The following is a 12,091-nucleotide window of genomic DNA, read 5'->3' as shown; positions in this document are numbered from 1 at the left end:
TGGAAGAGACGTTTAAGAGATCTTTAGAGAGGTAAACGCTTGGAAAGTCACTCTTGGGGGGGGGGGGTACGGTAGCAAAGAATCGATTACCTGGGAGGTTGGAGAAAGGGTTAAACAGCCCGGTGAGAGGTCCCGGCGGGGGGCGGGGGGGCTGGTGAGGAGAGGGGAAGCGGAGGAGAGGGGAAGCGGATGGAGTAGTCCCAGAAAGTGGGCGGGACTAGGAGTAGGAAGTGTTTGTGGCCCAAATTGAAGGGATGGGAAGGGGACGGGGAGAGGGTGGAGGAGACGGGAGCCGGCGGGAGGAGAGCCCACGATAGAGGGGAGGCCGCCAGCAGGGCTAGAAAAGAAGGGAGGGGGCCGCAGAGTAGCAGAAGATGGAGAAAACTGGATTAACTCAGATCGGCTGAAGTCATCTTTTCCACTCATTACCTACAAATAACAGTAATTGATTCCCTCCATCCTGGGAATCCTAAAATGTGATGGGAAAGTACCACGTCTGTACATAGTCCCCACACACGTTTTTGAACACAGTCTTCACTAATGAAAAGTCTGGAAGCATTCAGTTCCACTTACACCCCATAACATACCTTTTTGGAAGGGAACAAGCTCACTTAGAAGCAGGATTTTAGTACTTGATGGTATAAGGCTTTCCACAGACAAGATCCCCTTTAGACCATCCCCTTCAGTCGCAAAACCACAATGACACGGCTAATAAAAATCTGTATTCATTTGTATATCGAACTACTGAATTGTTCATTTGGTGGAAAGGCATACAGAAAAATAGTCAACATATTTAGAGGGGGAAAAACCTTCCAGAACTTAATCCCTGAAGCAGTTTGGTGAACCCTGACTACCACGTTGGAATTGTTCTCCCATTATGTAAAACTGATTTTATTCTGATGACCTGATGCTGCTGTAGAATGTTTTACTCCACTATAAACATTGGTATAATAATTATACAGTGTAATAAGACATTCTATACTAAGAAAAAGCCATGTTCCTCCAGGTAATCAGTAGCTTGATGCTATGGCCTACCTTGTCTTAGGCACAGTGCTGAGGATTTTACATTCATAACCTCATTTAACTCATAACTCTGCAATAGGTTCTTTTTTATGCCTAATTTATTGGTGGGGGACTGAAATGAGGTTAAATTACTCCCATCACACATAGGATAAGTGTCATAATCATAGAATCCAGATCTGATGACTTTTCTCCCTGTATCCCCCAACACAAAGGATAGTCTCTGGACCAAATAAGAGCACATTAAATGCTGTTGGCCTCGCAGAAGTTAAAGCCTTTCCCCCCTTTCTTTAAAAGCTTAAAATACAAGAATTAAAGGTTCTAATGAAAACAATTCATAAAACATTATTTCGCTCTAGGGAAACAATAATTTGCAGTTAACCATTGAGTCAAGGCCCCTTTCAGTAAAAGTTGTATGTTCTGTTTAATTAGATACATTCCATACTTTATTCTGCCACATTTTATTTTGGGGGCAGTTATTAATGAAGATCATTGTTCTTGCTGTTCTCTATAAGACAGTAATCTTTTAACAATTCAGAAGATAATTAAATTTTGTCACAAATAAAAATGAGTTTTGATGTCAAAGAATGTCCTCTATAATCAATTAGATATGATAATAAGCAGTCTTACTGTTCTTTTTTAACTGCCTGCCCCACAGATGTATTAGCTACTTTGGTGGCAAGTTGTAAGATCTTCATAGGTTACTTGCAATTTTGTAAGTGATACTATGAGAAAGGCTAGTATTGTAAAGCAATCAGTTCTACAGACATGCTGGATACCTGTCTACTTTGAACTAAGGGCAACTGTTGCAGGTAAAGAAATAATAGGTTCAGGTGATGGGATATTTTAAGGTGATAAAGTAGAATTTTTAAATTTGACAATACAGATGCACTATAGGAGAGGACTGCAAGAGAGACCATATTGTGGAGGTTAGTTAGAATTCACATCCCAGCTCTACCACTTTGTGACCAGTTATTTGACTTGTAGCTTCTTTAAGCCTGTTTTCCTCATCTGTAAAATGGGAGTGATAAAACAGTGCCTACATCCTGGGATTGTTCTCACTTTAGAACCAAAAGAATCCAGATTAAGTATTCTGAAAAGTTTAGCTATGTGAGAAATGAAGCTTTTTGTATTGTAAACATAATACTCTGACTGGACTTTTCTCTTAGAAATTGTGGTGGCACTTCAATTTTTCAGGTTTTTAATAATTTTAATAGTAATTAACTTCAAAATAGAGATAGCCGCCCAATGAGAAGGTGTACCCCACCCGGATTGTTCTGATTCTAGTCAAACCTTTTGGGTTTTAATTTTAAATTCTTATCCTCCTTGAAGAACTTGGGAAGGATTTTTAAAGTGCTTTTGGTGGTTCTTTTAATTAGGGCCTCATTTTTCTGAAGGCCTGTTGCCTTCCTGAGCTAGAATATTACCTGTTTTTAGGTGGTCCTGCAACCAGTGCTGCTTCCGAAGGTCTCACTTATTCAGGGGTGCTCTTCTGACCAGTTGTTGGGTGTATGCAGTGCCTGCCTGATGCCTTGATGCCTTTTCATTCTCACTGGCTCTCGGTTTTCTCCTTTGGGAAGGATAGAATTGGGTAGTCATAATGAGTGTAAAGTCAAATGTCCTTTCTTAGGCTGGCTCTACCACATACTAGCTGTGTGTGTGCCACAAACAAGCAAGTGCATCTCTCAGTAGCTTTATCTACAAAATAGGGATCAGTATCATAGAGTGGTCACAGTGTTTGGGATACCCATGTATAGGCACAGCATCTGATTCATTGTAAATAAAAATTCAATAAATACTAGCTGCCATTTATATTTGAATTTTAAGTCCAGTGATTCAACCAACCGCTATTCCCAAAGTATGTTTGGTGCTCAAGAGTAGAGATGCTATCTGTTGAGTCTCGGTGCTGGCAATATACTTCCTGGATATCCAAAATGAAGATTAACAAATCAGTGAAGAACCCTGTTACTTGCTGAGCTTGAGCACAGTTAAAATACCTATTAACTTGCTGGATTCAGTTGGTAAACACTGGACTAATAACCTTCCACTAAGCTCCATCTATTCATTGGAAAGACTTACACAGAAGCTGTAGTTTAGGTCCCCCATGCTCTCAATCCCCCATGAATCTGTCCTTCCCAGAAAGACGAGTACAGGCAAAAGTGTCCCATTTTAACCTATTCTCATGGAGTACCACAAACTTCCACCAGATGGTGATATTGTATAAAATGAGAATTGTCAGTATTTTAGTATCTAAGTGAAAGATGGTCAAAGCATTTGATGAGTCATAACAGAAATCAGCTTACCATTCACTAAAGTTGTCTGAAGGACTTTTAAGTTCTCAAGTCTTTTATTTAAAGGGGGTCCTTTGAACCTTGAAATATCAGATAACCAAAGTGGTAGCCACGAAGTTTATATATATCATCACCAAGGAAAAAAGTAAAATCTAAAAGAACTCGTTTTTGTTTTTTTTTAAATATCCTTGAGAAAAGTTATTAGCATAGTGGTGAAGAGCGTGGGCTATGCAGTGTATGTCTTGGGTTCAAATTTTGGTTCTTTGACTAGTAGCTATGCAACCTGGAACCCAATTGTGCTATCTTTAAACTGTTCATACTGTAGATGACCCTAGGTGATTTTTTTTTTTTAAATCCTCACTCGAAGCTATTTTTCCATTGATTTTTAGAGTTGGCGAGGGAAAGACAAATTTTGATGTGAGAGAAACACATCAATTGGTTGCCTCCTGCATGAGCCTGACCAGGGACCGGGTAGGGGAAGAGTCTACAACCAAGGTATGTGCCTTTGACCTGAATCGAACTCGGGACCCTTCGGTCTGCAGGCCAACACTATCCCCAGAGCCAAACCGGCTAGGGCGACCCTTGGTGATTTTAAGCAGTCGTATATGTACATCAGTTCTTTAAAAGTTTACACCTTATGGAATGGTTAGAGGAATGAGATGTATCTAAAGCACTAAATGCGTAGTACACAATAAGTGGTAAATATTAGCTGTCATTATCCTAAATCTTTTTTTTTTCCCTCTCCAGTTTATTTTCAGTTACTTCGTAAAGACGGAAGGCTCATGGTACAAATTATTGTCTCCAGGTGAGTACATTTTGAGACTTTTTATGTCGTTTGAATGCTTAGGGCTATATAGATTTGATATTTCCTTGCAAGAATCAGGGTCCTCATGAGCATCTTGTACAGATGCTTGCATTTCAATCTCTAGTTCAGTGCTTAGCACTGCCTAGTTTCCCAAGAACTTGTGCTCAACAAAGAGTTCCTTTGGGCCTTGAATGGTGGTGTAGGAAACTATTCATCCTTTACCCCCTCAAAAATATTGTAACCGCCAGCCCTTTGCTTGCAGTGCTGGGGCTGGAGGCCTGTCAGAATGGGTGCTGATGGAGCTACAGGGGGAGATCGAGGCTCGCTACAGCACTGGATTAGCTGGAAACCTCCTGGGAGACCTACATTACACCACTGAGGTGAGGGGGCTTTTCTTTCCTTGCCTAATGCCTCAGGAAAGCAAGCTACACCTAGGTGGTGCTCCCAGGACCTAGAGTGAGGACTGCCCTCAGGTTTGTTAATCAAGGGCTAGCTAATCTGCTAAATTATCTGCTTGTTCTCCCCCCCACCTCTGCAGTTGCAGGTAAATTTAGCTTTGGGGAATCTTGAAAGGTTACAGTTCTTTTTTCTTTTTTTTTTTTTTTTCCAGAAAGAGGGAGAGGGAGAGGGAGAGATAGAAACATCAATGATGAGAGAATCATTGATCGGCTGCCTCCTGCAAGCCTCCCTACTGGAATCAAGTCCACAACCTAGGCATGTGCCCTGACCAGGAATCAAACCGTGACCTCCTGGTTCATAGGTTGTGCTCAACCACTGAGCCACATTGGCCAGGCAAAAGGTCACAGTTCTAAAAGTGAAAATTCTCTTACCAGGGCCATAAAGGGCATGAGGATGGGTTGTCCACTGTAGCTATATAGCAGTGTAAGAGCCAGACCAGGGAGTGCAGGTACCACTGCTGCCTGCCAGGGCATCTTTAGGAAGCACTTGAGTGTGATGATCTTGCCCTGAATCTCAGGCATCTTACTCTTATTCTGCCAAAGGGAATTCCTGTGCTGATCGTGGGGCATCACATCCTGTATGGGAAAATCATCCACCTGGAGAAACCTTTTGCGGTCCTTGTCAAACACACTTCTCCGGAGCAGGACTGTGATGAGCGTGGCTGTAAGACTGGCACCCGGTACCTGGTGACAGCACTCATCAAAAACAAGATTCTTTTCAAAACTCGCCCCAAGCCCATCATCACCAACGTACCCAAGAAAGTATGAAAGAACCCCGGATTTTCCCTAGAGAGCGGCCAACTCCTTGGACTCGTGCTCCACTGCCACCTCGAGGACGGATGGACAGTTCCCTGGGACCACAGGGGGGTCAGGGTCCTGCTCTAAACACTGGCCACCCACTGGGCATGGCCTCAGATTCCTTTCTTATGGCATCTGGTTCTCTTGGTGGAAATCTGGCCCCGTTTCCAAGGAACCATTCTTCTTTTCCAGCTTCATCAGGCTCATTGGCTTCAAATCCAGCACCTTTCCCTTCTGGTGCTCGTGACTCAAACATGGCTCCTTTTCCAAGAGGAATGAATCCCACTGCCGCAGGTGGAGTTTCTTTCTCGAGGCCCGGTGGCCTCTTGGGCCCAGGGCCAGGGCCAGCTCTAAACCCTCGAGCAGGGTCTCTTCCAGGCCCAGGGCCTCTGTCTAACCCAAGGTCAGGGGGTCTCCCAGGGCCGGGTCCTATGCCCAACTCAAGGGCAGGTGGCCTCCTGGGAACAGGTCCTGACTCCAGAAGTGGGGGCCCCATGGGCCCTGGATCTGGACCCAACCTGAGAACGGGTGTCCTCTTGACTCCTGGGAATGGCCCTCCCAATGCTAGGCCCATGGGCCTGGGCCCTGGACCAAGTCCCAATCTGAGATCGGGCTTCATGGGTACAAACCCTGCCCCGAGGTCAGGTATGTTTCCAGGCCCCGGCCTTGGGCCCAACCCAAGAGCGAGTGGTTTGGGCCCAGGCCTTGGGCCCAACCCAAGGGCTGGTGGCCTGGGCCCAAGCCCTAACATGGACACCAGAGCAGGTGGCCTCTTGGGCACAGGATCTGGTCTTAACTTAAGAATGTCTGGACCTCAAAACCTAGATCTTGCCCCCATTCTAAGAGCAGCAGGTCTTTTAGGAGCAAATTCCGCTTCTTTCTCACAGGCTTCTGGAAACATGGGCACAAGCCCATCTTCCATGGCAAGAGTACCTGGCCCCATAGGCCCCAACTTGGGTCCTGGCTCTCGGGGAATTGGCCTTCCAGGGCCAAATCCATCTCCCATGTCGAGGGGTTCTGGCCCCATAGGCCCTAATTCAGCTCATTTTTCAAGGCCAGCTGGTCCCATGGGGGTAAATACTAATCCCTTTCCAAGGGGGACAGGTTCGGGGGCACTGAACCCAGCTGCCTTTTCTCAGTCTTCTGGAACATTGGCTTCAAACCCACCTACCTTTCAGAGGTCTGCTGGCTTCCAGAGTTCAAATCCAGCAGTTTTCCCAAGAGCCTCTGGGCCACTAGGACCCAACCCAGCTAATTTCCCAAGAGCCCCTGGCTTACAGGGCCCAAGTCCAGCTACCTTCCCAAGGTCTACTGGCCCATTAGGCTCTGGTCAGGTGACTTTCCCCAGGTCAGCTTCTGGGCCTTTGGGCTCTTCTCCAGCAGGCCCTGTGGGTATCAACCCAGCTCCTTTTGCAAGGCCAACTGGGACCCTGGGTCTAAACCCAGCTTCCTTTCCAAGGATGAATGGTCCTATAATGAAGACTGTGGTCCCATTTCCTAGAGTGGGTAGTCTCCCTGGCACAAACCCAGCTGCTTTCCCCAGACCAGGAGGTCCAATGGCTGCAATGTACCCAAATGGAATGTTACCCCCTTAAACAGCATTTCCTCTCTAGGACCACCTTGGTTTCCACGCATCGTGGTTCTGGGCAGAGGCTGTGTTTTAGGTAAAAGGGTAGTCATGGAGCTGGGGCTCAAGTTCAAATGAGTCATCTTTTTTCAAACTCTGCTTCTTTCTTGATTAAAGGTGAAATGTTATTTGTGGGACATGGATTGCGGCAGGTGGGAATGATCCCAGCCTTGAGAGAGAGGATCTCTAGCCTTCCAGAAGCCTGCTGTGCTTTTGTCCCACAGCTTTCTGCCCCTTGTTTCTTGCTAGTTTCTTGAATTGTTCTTGTGGACTTTTCCTCAGGGATACATTGACCTGCAGGTCCCAATTCATATGTAGTTCCCTGCTCACCACTGGAGAATCGCTCACTGCTCTCTAGAAATGTTGCATTGGTGAATGGACCATGCTTCAGCAGCTTGGACCTGTCATCCTCTACTGCCATACCTTTCCCTGGGGGCTTGACACAGAACAGGGAGGTGGGCAGCCACTTTAAAGACCCACCAGCTACAATTTCCACTTGACTGGCAGGTCTTGGAGTTTCCTTCTCTGGGACTTAGAGGAGGCCAGAATCAAGGCTCCACGGTTCATCCAACTCCCTCTCCACTGGTACTCCCAATCAAAGAACCTCAAAATTTAAACTGATGTGGATGGGATAGCGGGAGGCGGGTGGGAGGGGTGGGGGGTTGAAGGGAAGAAATCACTGTGCTTTGTTCAACCTGATGTGAAAGGATGGTTGGTGTTTTTCCTGCGTTGTATCTTTTCTTACTGTTTCTTTAATAAATGGGATGAGAGGGCTGCTGGTGTCACTCCGTTTTGTTACCTGTTCCACAGGGAAGGAAGTTAACCCACTGCTTTTCATGGTTTCAGCTTGGCCACAGTCCTGCATTATCTGACAGATAAAATACTTTCACTCAAGGAAGAAGCAAGCTTGATTTTTAGCCTTAGCTTGCTCTTCTGCCAGTAATTTCACCAAAGACCCTACCCACCCTCTTCAATAAAAGTGAAGCCACCATAGGCGTACAGTTATCATCAAGGTAGGCTTACTGTATTCCCAGGTCCAGAAGCAGCTGTGACAGCTTGTCCTGCTTCTCAGTGACACTCGAATTACTCCAACTGTATTTCTAGTTCAAGTGCAACTTTTGAAAGTGGAATAGAGTCAGCTTTCATTAAGTACAAAAAGGGAGGAAGTAGCTCAGAGACAGCAGTATGAGAGAATCTTTATTTTGACAAATATGTGCAGTATAAAAGCTGACCTGAAAAGTTAAAAAAAAGGTAAAAATAAATATGTTTACAAATTATTGTAGAAACAATACAAAAAAGTCAGTTAAAATTCTCAATGAGGAAAAACCAAAATGTGTCCAATTGTATAAAGGCTCTTCCCTTGCAAGAAACGGGGATAAAGCTGAAGACCCAGTTTGGTTTCACTGCTGAAAAATGTACAAAATAACTTAGAAAAACCAGTCGAGGTCAAACGTTGTGAGCCCACTACTTTTGATACGAGGAAAGTTGATAACAGTGTAAGGCAGAGCTGATGGTAGGACAGCCAAGAGCTTGCCATCTGGGAGCCCATCGTATGTTACCCTTCGAGGGAAAGCTGAAGAAAAACGGCCCTTAGTGAAGTCTGAGCTCTGCAGTTGGCTGACCGGATTTCCTCCATTGTAGTGCTCAAAATAGTTTACTTCTTGGCCAGCAAAAACACGGAAGAGCCTGGAACAAGTGCCTTTGGCAAATGGCTGCTGCCTCTTCTAAGAGCCTTCATGGATTGGGCCCAACATCACCCAGCAGTCTTATCAGAAACTTGAGGTCTGTGTGATGCAGCCGTGTTGGCTGCACTTGGAAAACCCTTGAGTTCATGGGAGTTGAAGGAAAGCACCAGGGTTTGCCAATCTGTGGCTCAGAGCACACTGTTCCTTTGTAGGAAGCACCTGGGTACGCTAGAGGCTTGCCCCTCCACTCCTCTCTACCTTAGTGCTCATTCTGAGGGGTTAGTTGGACCCTCGGAGAATGGATGTTTGGAGACAGCGCACACGAGCAAGCAACCCCTAAGTCAGAGGCTTAGTCAAGATCCCAGGTTTCAAACCCAAGAGCTGAGAATAGTCTGGACTGCCAAGCTCTAGAAAATGGCTTTCCCTCATTTCCCACCAAAAGTAGAAGGAATGAGAAAGCAAGAACCTTAGGATTTAGGAATCAATTCCATCTCCTAGTTTGGTTTCTGGAAAGAAGCAAATGCAGGAGTGACTATCCACAGCTTGGCTGTAAGAATTCCCTGGAGAAGCCACTGAGGAGAATGGACAGTCTCAAAGATGACGAGCTTGGATTTGAAGGTTCACTTAGGGAAACTGAAAAGCTTTCCATCAGAGACAATTGTCAAGAATTGTAGCCTGGCCCTGGCTGGCTTGGCTCAGAGGATAGAGCGTCGGCCTTCCAACTGAAGGGTCCCAGGTTCAATTCCAGTCAAGGGCACATGCCCTGGTTGTGGGCTCCATCCCAGTAGGGGGCCTAGAGGAGGCAGCCGATTAATGATTCTCTCTCATCATTGATGTTTCTATCTCTCCCTCTCCCTTCCTTTCTAAAATTTAATATATTTCTTAAAAAATATATTTAAAAAAAAAAGAATTGTAGCCTGAAAGTCATGCATGCTACCCAGCTGCCAATGATCGTCCCAAGCAGTTCCAAGATGGTAGCCAATTTGGTCAGAGGCTCCTAGTAGGATTCCCCCATGTGCTGAGGGCAGGCTTGCCTGTTACTGAGGAGCCTGTGAGAGTCCAGGCGCTGACTCACTTGCCACCTTGAGAAACTTACCTGATGAGGAGGAGGGCAAAGAGGTGACTACATCACTTGAAATCAGTGAGGTGGCCATCTTAGGACTCAGCTGAATTTAAGAGGACTTCAGGAGTACACAGGTTGAAATACTGAGCCCTCACTTCCTTTCTTAGTATGTTGGGGTTTAATCTCCCTGGTAGATGACTGAAACATTTTCTCTCCTCAGCAGACAAGTTCATCTAAATGTCTAGGCAGTTTCCAGGTGGAATCTATATAGGCCTCCATATAGCCCATAGCCTTGAGCACCACTACCAACCTTTGTTCCTCCTGGCAAGTTTTCCCTTTTAACATTCACATTTATGTACACTTAAAGCAGTTCAATGCTAACTCCCTGCTAGTTTGGCTCATCCTTGAGATGTGGAATGGGGTACACATAATAAAGCACCATTCCTGTACCCTGTTTTCTGATGCCCAGAGATCAGGCTTCTGGGCCTTGTATCTCAGGCACAATCTTATTGCATTGATAACTCAATGGAGGGGGGAGACATTACTAGCTGGCCCAGATCTCAAATTCTCTCCCCACCTCTGGTTGTGTTCAAATGGGCTAAGAGAACCCCTTCCCGCAGCTGGCTTTGCTCACTTACCTATCAGAAGTTGCTACTGATTGGAACTTATTGTTTGATTTAACACACTTCTGAGTTCCCTCTGGATCCTGGGGCAGGAGTGGAATCTTTCCCAGAGACCACCATGTAGCAGACAGGCAGCCTGAAAACATGTCTCCTCTACCACCCTGAGCTGGAATTGGTGTTGCCTTCCCTAAGCAAAACAGCCCAGGGCCATACTACAGTCACCTTTCTTTGCACTTCAGATTTGTCCTTTGGACCCTTAAGAAACTAAAACAGCATTCCCTCCTCCCTCCCACCCCATCTTTCTCTTCCCCATCTTTTCTCTTCCATTCCCCTTCCCTCCCTTACCCATTGCACTTTTCCGGCTCTGCTTGAGGGTTATGTCACACCTCAGCAAAAGTTAAGCTATACTGCTCTGGCTTCTTCCCACATCGCCGGGCAATAATGGCCAGATACAACATGAGAAGGGCCACCCAGTAGCAGCCATACAGGATGGCCCCAGAGACAAGGAAGGCTAGCTCCGTCTCACTAAACAGATCCTGGCAATAAGCTGTGTACGCCAGTCCTCCCAGAAGGACTGCCACCCAGATGGACACAGGGATGAGGCCAATGAAGTTCACCACAATGGTTTTTCGGCCAGAGGTGCCCCAGCCGGATTTGTTGATGGTAGCAATGGCAAAGATCTTGGCTGGCAGGAGGCTGGACATATAGAGAAGGGAGTACAGGGACATGAAGATCATCTCTGCATTGCCCCGAAGGAAGCAGGCATAGGTAGCCTTGATAATGCCCACCAGCTGCACCGTCAGCAGGAAGAGGAGAATGTTCCAGATGCGGCCACGGTAGAAAAGCTGTATGACTGTGGCTATGAGGAAGAAGGGGAAGAAACCTGTGACCACTGATTCGTAGGTCATCCAGAGGTGGTGCTTATGGAACCACAGAGAGTTGTAGAGCCACTCCCGGAAGTAAGACTTGCTCCAGCGGGTTTGCTGGTTGAGCCAGCGGAGGTACTTGGTGGGGGTTTCTGTGAGGCACTTGGAGCGCGCTGTATACTTAGTCCTGTAGCCCAGGCTCAGGACTCGGTTGGTGAGGTGCCGGTCATCCCCAAAGCTGCACTTGCTGCCTAGGAACTTCTGATGGTACCAATCTTCCAGGAATTGCTGGAGGAGGCTGTTGCGGTACATGCCCAATGGCCCACTAATACACTGCACACAGCCAAAGTAGGACTGGCAGGCCCGCTCCACGTTGAAGGCCATCCAGTACCGCACACTGCTCAGGAAGGAGATCCATGAATCATACTTGTTGAGGATCTGTAAGGGAACCATAGATGCTGGGCCTCCGCACCTGAGACCATGAGACCCAGGAGACACACACCAGAGACCAGGAGGCCTCCCTACCCTGAGTTCCTAGCCTATTGCTCATATTCCTGGCCATCCGTCCCAGCCCAGCCATGGCTGGGAAACCCGAGGCTCAGGGGAGCCAACCGCACCCTCTCTCCCCAGCACTAGCCCAACTCGCCACTGTGTCGTCTGCATGGATTGTCCCAGTGAAGTTACTCTAGCAGTCAAAGCCACCTTCAGTCCCAGGGGCAGCCTGTGGCAGCGACAAAGAAAAGGCCTTGAGAAAGATGCAGAGCAACACCCAGGCACCTGGCCTGACCCTTCAGTTGGAAAGTTTGTTGGGAAGGGCTGGTATGTCACCAGCAGTACCCTCTGGAAGAAGCTATT

The 12,091-nt window shown here is 46.7% G+C and overlaps 2 protein-coding genes across 4 annotated transcripts; one reads left to right on the top strand and one right to left on the bottom strand.

The window, feature by feature from the left end:
* Positions 1 to 1,814: 1,814 nt before the first annotated feature.
* CHTF8 (chromosome transmission fidelity factor 8) lies at positions 1,815 to 7,773 on the top strand. 3 transcript variants are annotated; one of them, XM_006091149.3, is made up of 4 exons: positions 1,815 to 1,832; positions 4,059 to 4,116; positions 4,379 to 4,496; positions 5,118 to 5,570. In XM_006091149.3, exons 2-4 carry the CDS (start codon positions 4,094 to 4,096, stop codon positions 5,340 to 5,342), a joined length of 366 nt encoding a protein of 121 aa, XP_006091211.1. In that variant the 5' UTR covers positions 1,815 to 1,832; positions 4,059 to 4,093; the 3' UTR covers positions 5,343 to 5,570. The 3 variants fall into 3 exon arrangements, with proteins under 3 accessions (XP_006091211.1, XP_023611757.1, XP_023611756.1); XM_023755989.1 differs by lacking the exons at positions 1,815 to 1,832; positions 4,379 to 4,496 and adding an exon at positions 6,109 to 7,773 and having other exon boundaries at positions 4,053 to 4,116; positions 5,118 to 6,048; XM_023755988.1 differs by lacking the exons at positions 1,815 to 1,832; positions 4,379 to 4,496 and having other exon boundaries at positions 4,053 to 4,116; positions 5,118 to 7,773.
* Positions 7,774 to 9,502: 1,729 nt separating this feature from the next.
* Positions 9,503 to 12,039, bottom strand: HAS3 (hyaluronan synthase 3). The gene has a single exon (XM_006091148.3). It carries the CDS (start codon positions 11,687 to 11,689, stop codon positions 10,751 to 10,753), a length of 939 nt encoding a protein of 312 aa, XP_006091210.1. The 5' UTR covers positions 11,690 to 12,039; the 3' UTR covers positions 9,503 to 10,750.
* Positions 12,040 to 12,091: the final 52 nt, after the last annotated feature.

This window comes from Myotis lucifugus, unplaced genomic scaffold (genome assembly GCF_000147115.1).
Source record: "Myotis lucifugus unplaced genomic scaffold, Myoluc2.0 scaffold_88, whole genome shotgun sequence".
Lineage (NCBI taxonomy): Eukaryota > Metazoa > Chordata > Mammalia > Chiroptera > Vespertilionidae > Myotis > Myotis lucifugus.
The sequence above is the reverse complement of the archived record's forward strand: the minus strand, read 5'-3'. Positions and strand labels throughout refer to the sequence as shown.

What these genes read in the sequence shown, in the direction of transcription:
- CHTF8 (XM_023755988.1), top strand. Translation starts at nt 5,339, where the DNA reads ATGAAAGAACCCCGGATTTTCCCTAGAGAGCGGCCAACTCCTTGGACT.
- HAS3 (XM_006091148.3), bottom strand. Translation starts at nt 11,689, where the DNA reads ATGGTTCCCTTACAGATCCTCAACAAGTATGATTCATGGATCTCCTTC.